Here is an 8,288-nt window from a genome sequence, read left to right on the forward strand (position 1 = left end):
GACTAATTGTGTTGGGCTCTGTGGGGTCTGTTTGTGTTTGTGAACAGAGCCCTAGAACCAGCTGGCTGAGAGGACTCATCTAGGTTAATCTCTCTGTAGGTGAGAGCTTTGTGGTGGAATGTGTAGGCATCCCTTCCTTTTAGGTGGTTGTAGAATTTAACAGTTTTTCCTGGATTTTGATAACTAGTGTGTATAGTCTTAATTATGCTTTGCAAGCATTGTTTGGGGTTCTGCATTGTACACAAAGTATATTTTTGCATGCAGTCTCAATCGGGTGTTTGTCCCATTTTGGGAATTCTTGGTTGGTAAGTGGACCCCAAACCTCACAACCATAGAGGGTAATGGGTTCTAGAACTGATTTAAGTATTTATAGCCAGATCCTAACTGGGATGTTGAGTTTTATGTTCCTTCTGATGGCATTGTCTCTTAGATCATTCACAATGGTGTGGAAGTCACCTGTGGTGTTGATGTTTAGGCCGAGGTAGGTATAATTCTGTGTGCCCTAGGGTAAAAGTGTCCAGATAGAATTTGTAGAATTTGTATAGATAGAATTTGTATTTGTTGTCCTGGCAACTGGACCTTTTTTGTTACACCATTATTTTTGCCCTGAGATTCAATGTCAGGGCCCAAGTCAAATCCAACTTTATTTGTCACATTCAACAAGTGCTGCACTTTACTGCACCTTACAGTGAAATGCTTACTTACAAGCCCATAACCAACAGTGCAGTTCAAGAAGAGTTAAGAAAGTATTCACCAAATAAACAAACGTTTAAAAAAATTATAAAAAGTAACAGAATAAAATAACAATAACGAGGTGTAATAGTCCAGTGGCCATTTTAGGAATTGTTCAGCAGTCTTATGGCTTGGGGGTAGAAGCTGTTAAGGAGCCTTTTGGTCCTAGACTTGGCTCTCCGGTACCGTTTGTCGTGCAGTAGCAGAGAAAACAGTCTATGACTTGGGTGACCAGGGTCTCTGACAATTTTTGTGGCTTTCCTCTGACACTGCCTATTATGTAGGTCCTGCCAAAATCTGTGCAGAAGATCTAGGTGCTGCTGTAGGCCCTCCTTGGTCTGGGACAGAAGCACCAGATCATCAGCAAACAGTAGACATTTCCGGGTCCAGTAGTGTGAGGCCGGGTGCTGCAGACTGTTCTAGTGCCCTCACCAATTAATTTATATAAATGTTGAAGAGGGTGGTGCTCAAGCTCCATCCCTGTCTCACCTCATGGCCCTGAGGAAATAAATATGTGTGTGTATTGACAATTTTAACTGTTCACATGTTGAATGTGTACATTGCACTGGATCAAAAGGGTCAATATCAGGGGATATCTTTATCTATATATATCTGGATATCTGACATTTGATTGGATATAAGCAGTATACATGCTCCAGATATGCATGTCCTTCATTTCATATATGGAGCTAGGATGTTCTCCATAATGGGACAGTTTCTACGTGCATCCAATCCCTGCTACCGTATGATTCCATGGAGATAACTGGGGTGAGATCCCTTCAAGACACACCACTGATGCACCTGCATGTGCTTACATATTTGTGGAATATTTTAACTTTGGAAAGGGCATGTGTCAACATGCTGACATATTTAAGTCTTTATAGTTAGGCATGAACAAATCCACATACTTTTCAAAAAGGCATCATACTGTATCTGTAGTCATTACCTGATTATTTATGGATTAATATTTCTTCCTAAATGTTATGATTTCAATAGATATCTTTACATGATATGTAATATTCAGCCTGTCTGATTGAAAATGGACTAAATCTGACTTATGATCAATGTCCAGTGGCCAAATTATTTTACCTGTTCATCATGCTTCTTCACATGAAGGTGACATATCTGAACATACAGCACCATATTCAGTAGTAGGCTACAAGGAATGGAAAAGCAAACATCATCATATTTAATCTAAAAGCACATCTCTGCTATTTCTGTTTTAAAAAATGCAGCATATCAAATCCCGAGCTCCAATCATCTTATATTAACCAATAATACAAAATACAGCCAAACGTTTTAAAACGTTAGCTGTCACCTTCCTTGAGGCTTGATAGTGGGTAAAACAAATCCCTGAAGGGAAGGAAATGTTGTTATTTGTTAGTTAGCTAGGTTACCCGTTAGTCCCCCCCCCCCCCTATCAAGCCTAGCTAACTAGCTAGCTAGCCCTACTGGCCAAATTAGCAAATGTTCTTAATTCTAGTTACCAAGATAAATAAAACATATTCAATGAGCTACTCACTTTAGCGTTAACTTCTTTGAGGTATTTTCTGAACAGCTTCTAACTTCTTTGTTTCTCCAGTTGTCAGTTTGAACACAAACCCTTTGAAAGCAAATTTGTGGCACCCCAAATTCAAAAATGACAGTTGGAACTCCACAGCAGAAAGTATCATTCTTGTTGCTAGGCTACCAGTAACAGTGCTTTTAGCTCGCATGCCTTAATGCAGATGGAAAACAAAAAGTTTAGCTAGTATCTGAAAGAATTATATTGATTTAATATTTGTCAAATATTTTTCAAAACGGAAATAAGCATCAGAAATTGTCCTTATTTAGCATATCAAAAAGCACATCAAAATCCTGATATGGTCCTCAGTCAAGAGCATATGCATTGTATGTGCTGAGAAAATATACTATGTAGGCCTACCGTCAGTATTTGTAGGCTTACTGTCAGTAATAGAATGTCCACATAGGCCTATCACAAGATATCTATTGAGTCAATATCCGTCCATACCATGTATGATATACAGAGGGAATCCCAAAATTATTTTTATTTGAAAGAAAAATATGGATTTCATATTTGACATATTATTGATGCATATTATTGATATTATGATCTGAAAACTCCATCAGAAATCATCAGTATTTTCTCACATGAGCCCGTTCCCCCTTCTGCCACTCTCTCTTAGCACTCTGTCTATTTTCCTGTGGCTTTTATTTCCCTTCTCTCCATCTTTCACCCGTTGTCCCCCTCTCTCTGTCTCTCTCCCTGTTTCACTCCCCCTTCTCTCGCCCACTGTCTCCATCCTCCCTCTCTCCCTCCCTCTCTCTGTCTCTCTCCCTGTTTCACTCCCCCTTCTCTCACCCACTGTCTCCATCCTCCCTCTCTCTCTCCCTCCCTCTCTCTGTCTCCATCCTCCCTCTCTCCCTCCCTCTCTCTGTCTCCATCCCCTGCGGCGGTGCACTCCCACCCACTCTCTGACACTGACACACAGGGATGTCTGTGTCTGTGCAGACAGTGGCTCTCTCCCATTGCCACAGACTGGGTGACTTCACTGGGAAAAAATGTTCTCCTCTCGCTCTATCCCTTGCTCTCTCTCTCCCTCAGAGCCTCTGCTCTCTCCTCTTCTTTTCTCTCCACACAGTACTCACACTTCGGCAGCCTGTATGTGCTAGTTTAGCTCAGAGAATCCTAGACAATCTGTGAAATGAGTAAGGTATTGCTAGGGCTAACTTTCTAGACATTGTTGTTCTAAGATCCATATAGGCTGTACTTTACATAGAGACTATGGAAGCAGATTCACTATATTCACTAAAAACTATATTGGTTTTGACATGAATCTGCTTCCATATAAGACTGTACTCATCCCATTTCTATGAGCTGAGAAAGAAGTCCACTCACACTCATATTTCAGATGTATCTCAGAAACGAGTAACAGACAGTTCATATGTTACGAAGAAAGCAGGGCAGGTAACACTGAATAAAACATTTAAAAATGACAATATCAAAAACACTACACAAACATCGCACATTACATACAGTCATTTCAATACAAGGGGCTGCTTCTCCTGTGAAATATCAGGACATCTCTCTCTGTTTCACAGTGATACTGTACTGTTGCATGTGTGTGTGTGTATCTGTGTGTCAGGGGTCCCTCGCCCTACCCTTGTCACAAGTGCACCTTGACCTTCCCCACTCAGCTTGTCATTACAGGCCGGTGACCGTGTCTCTCGCCCGGTGACCCGTCAGTCTCTACGGTCAAGGTAATATCCGGCGTTTTACACCCCTCGAGCCTTGCAGATTAACCAGCGGCAGCAATTAAGGAGGCGAAGCCCACGAACTGAGGATCCCAGACTGTAATGAGGAGATCAATGGCACATTGGTGGCAGCGGACGGATCTCTTCAACAGTGTTGTTTGTGTTGTTGTTGTTGTTATTCTCCTTCCGGGTAGTAAACAAGCAGACACATTTGTTTGTCCTCTGTTGGATTAAAGGATTTATATGGAGAGCTAGCCAGTAGATTACTCTCCCCCCACACACCCACCCAGAACATATGATTGTTGGAGCCATTGGTCAATCCCAGACTGAGTCAGATCTGTGTGGTGTTCTTCTGACCTCACTGACATCAGTCTGGGCCCAGGATGAGTGCTTCCTCCCACCTTCCCTGGAGGTGGACTGTGAGGTATTTTATTCAAATGTGTCAGTAAAAACACCTGATTAGCATATATTTTCTTTTCTTACACTGCTTAAAAGGCTGCTTTGCAGTTCTACAGTATATAGATCCCGTTTGAGGGCCATATATGAAGTGAGCCATGGAATCCTTTTTGGTTCTATAAAGCACCATTTCTTCTAGCAGTGTACCAAGCCTATCTATTGCAGTATTTAGTTTTGCTGTTCTATTTTAGCACCCCGTCACCGTATCCAGTGAGATACATTATTTATTGCTTTCGTCAGAGAGGGTTACAAAGCAAAATACAAGGAAACTAGGCACCTATGCCAGAAAGATTTAAGTATCTGATGTTTCTATCCTAAACCCCCACTGTAGACCGTTGATAAACCCCCACAGTGGACCGTTGATAAACCCCCACAGTGGACCGTTGATAAACCCCCACAGTGGACCGTTGATAAACCCCCACAGTGGATCCCCACAGTGGACCGTTGATAAACCCCACAGTGGCCTGTTGATAAACCCCCACAGTGGACCGTTGATAAACCCCCACAGTGGACCGTTGATAAACCCCCACAGTGGACCGTTGATAAACCCCACAGTGGACCGTTGATAAACCCCACAGTGGACCGTTGATAAACCCCCACAGTGGACCGTTGATAAACCCCCACAGTGGACTGTTGATAAACCCCCACAGTGGACCGTTGATAAACCCCCACAGTGGACCGTTGATAAACCCCCACAGTGGACCGTTGATAAACCCCCACAGTGGACCGTTGATAAACCCCCACAGTGGACTGTTGATAAACCCCCACAGTGGACCGTTGATAAACCCCCACAGTGGACCGTTGATAAACCCCACAGTGGACCGTTGATAAACCCCCACAGTGGACCGTTGATAAACCCCCACAGTGGATCTTTGATAAACCCCCACAGTGGACCGTTGATAAACCCCACAGTGGACCGTTGATAAACCCCCACAGTGGACCGTTGATAAACCCCCACAGTGGACCGTTGATAAACCCCCACAGTGGACCGTTGATAAACCCCCACAGTGGATCTTTGATAAACCCCCACAGTGGACCGTTGATAAACCCCCACAGTGGACCGTTGATAAACCCCCACAGTGGACCGTTGATAAACCCCCACAGTGGACCGTTGATAAACCCCCACAGTGGACCGTTGATAAACCCCCACAGTGGACCGTTGATAAACCCCCACAGTGGACCGTTGATAAACCCCCACAGTGGACCGTTGATAAACCCCCACAGTGGACCGTTGATAAACCCCCACAGTGGACCGTTGATAAACCACCACAGTGGACCGTTGATAAACCCCCACAGTGGACCGTTGATAAACCCCCACAGTGGACCGTTGATAAACCCACACAGTGGACCGTTGATAAACCCCCACAGTGGACCGTTGATAAACCCCCACAGTGGACCGTTGATAAACCCCCACAGTGGACTGTTGATAAACCCCCACAGTGGACCGTTGATAAACCCCCACAGTGGACCGTTGATAAACCCCACAGTGGACCGTTGATAAACCCCCACAGTGGACCGTTGATAAACCCCCACAGTGGACCGTTGATAAACCCCCACAGTGGACCGTTGATAAACCCCCACAGTGGACCGTTGATAAACCCCACAGTGGACTGTTGATAAACCCCCACAGTGGACTGTTGATAAACCCCCACAGTGGACCGTTGATAAACCCCCACAGTGGACTGTTGATAAACCCCCACAGTGGACTGTTGATAAACCCCCACAGTGGACCGTTGATAAACCCCCACAGTGGACTGTTGATAAACCCCCACAGTGGACTGTTGATAAACCCCCACAGTGGACTGTTGATAAACCCCCACAGTGGACCGTTGATTAGACTGTAACTGTACATTATTTCTTCCAACATTGTTGGAAGGTCTTTTCCTCCTGTGAGGCCTTTACACAGTCTTCAATTGGAAATAAGGAGGATTGGTGATGACCAATTTGGTCTGTACTCCTTAATGTATCATGACCTGTTTGAAATCACTAGATCGACCCAATTAAGAAAAACAACAAGATACAATTGGGCCACTAAGAGCTGTGGCACAAAAACATTGTCAGCATCCCAGATGGAATCCTATTCTCTATAGTGCACTATTTCCCTGGTCAAAAGTAGTGCACTATTTCCCTGGTCAAAAGTAGTGCACTATTTCCCTGGTCAAAAGTAGTGCACTATTTCCCTGATCAAAAGTAGTGCACTATTTCCCTGGTCAAAAGTAGTGGACTATTTCCCTAATCAAAAGTAGTGCACTCATTAGAGAATAGGGTTCCTTTTGGACACAGAATTTGAGTCCCTGACCCCAAGTAGCACTACAGTACAAAGGCCACCATGGTCAGGGAAGTGCATGCGTCCTAGCCACGTCTGTGATTTCAATAATGATTTGGTCTTGTTATTGTCAAAATGACGATAAAAGTGGGCCATTTAAGTCAATAAATACCCTTTGATTTGTCACATCACATTTGTATTGACTCATTAACCGAAAGTAAACCACTGACTTCCATGCACACAAACATACATAGCCTTCTCCACCCAACATATTTTTCTGTATAACATCCTATTCTCTTCCCAACAGCAGAAATGTGACAAACATACACTGAGTCTACAAAACATTAGGAACAGCTGCTCTTTCCATGACATAGACTGACCAGGTGAATCCAGGTGAAAGCAATGATCCCTTATTGATGTCACTTGTTAAATCCACTTCAATCAGTGTAGATTAAGAGGAGGGGACAGGTTAAAGAAGGATTTTTAAGCCTTTGGAGAATTGAGACATGGATTGTGTATGTGTACCATTCAGGGGGTAAATGGGCAAGACAAAATGAACGGGGTATGGTAGTTTGTTGCCAGGCGCACCGGTTTGAGTTTGTTATGTTTATCAAGAATGGTCCACCACCCAAAGTAGAGAGAGAGAGACAGAGAGAGAGAGAGAGAGAGAGAGAGAGAGAGAGAGAGAGAGAGAGATAGAGAGAGAGAGAGAAAGAGAGAGGTAGAGAGAGAGAGAAAGAGAGAGAGAGAGAGAGAGAGACAGAGAGAGAGATAGATAGAGAGAGAGATAGAGAGAGAGACAGAGAGAGAGAGAGACAGAGAGAGAGAGATAGAGAGAGAGAGAGAGAGAGAGAGAGAGAGAGACAGAGAGAGAGAGAGAGAGAGAGAGAGAGAGAGAGAGAGAGAGAGAGAGAGAGAGAGGGAGACAGAGAGAGAGAGGGAGACAGAGAGAGACAGATAGATAGACAGAGAGAGAGAGATAGAGAGACAGAGAGAGAGAGAGACAGAGAGAGAGAGAGAGAGACAGAGAGAGAGAGATAGAGAGACAGAGAGAGAGAGATAGAGAGACAGAGAGAGAGAGATAGAGAGACAGAGAGAGACTTTGTAACACAACAACATTTTGAAAAAGTAAAGGGGTGTGAATATTTTTTGAAGGCAATGTAGGCTCTGTGTGCCAGTTGTGACACGTCTTTCCCACTGCTGAACAGAACTCGCTGCACATACGTGCTGCTAATATTATTGTGCCTATCACTAAAAAGCTCTTAATCTTTCCAAAAACTCTTGCCCAGTCCACTTAGTAGTCATATTTTAATTGAAATGAAAAATAATTTTTGGTTAATTATAGTTTTTTGGGGGTCTGTTTAGTCAGTTATAGTCTCATCAGTTGTCACTGAAAAATAGGTGTTCAGTCACTATATTTGCTGACAAAATGAACACCACTAGTTGGTAGAGCAAGGCACTTGCAACGCCAGGGTTGTGGGTTCAATTCATATGGACGACCAGTATGGAAAAGTATGAAAACGCATACTCACTACTGTAAGTATCTCTGGATAAGATTGTGTGTTCAAAATGACTGAAA

At 43.5% G+C, this 8,288-nt stretch overlaps 1 protein-coding gene across 1 annotated transcript; it reads left to right on the plus strand.

Annotated features, from left to right (window-relative positions):
• The first annotated feature begins 4,282 nt into the window (after positions 1-4,282).
• Positions 4,283-6,060, plus strand: LOC116356577 (proline-rich extensin-like protein EPR1). The gene is made up of 2 exons (XM_031802663.1): positions 4,283-4,411; positions 5,380-6,060. The coding sequence occupies exons 1-2, from the start codon at positions 4,283-4,285 to the stop codon at positions 6,058-6,060; spliced, it is 810 nt and encodes a 269-aa protein (XP_031658523.1).
• Positions 6,061-8,288: the final 2,228 nt, after the last annotated feature.

The sequence above is a fragment of the Oncorhynchus kisutch genome, linkage group LG23 (genome assembly GCF_002021735.2).
Source record: "Oncorhynchus kisutch isolate 150728-3 linkage group LG23, Okis_V2, whole genome shotgun sequence".
In the NCBI taxonomy this organism is placed as follows: Eukaryota; Metazoa; Chordata; class Actinopteri; order Salmoniformes; family Salmonidae; genus Oncorhynchus; species Oncorhynchus kisutch.

Coding starts and splice junctions, on each gene's coding strand:
- LOC116356577 (XM_031802663.1), top strand. CDS start 4,283: ATGATTGTTGGAGCCATTGGTCAATCCCAGACTGAGTCAGATCTGTGT. Junction 4,412..5,379: donor CCCTGGAGGTGGACTGTGAG/GTATTTTATTCA, acceptor AAACCCCCACAG/TGGACCGTTGATAAACCCCC.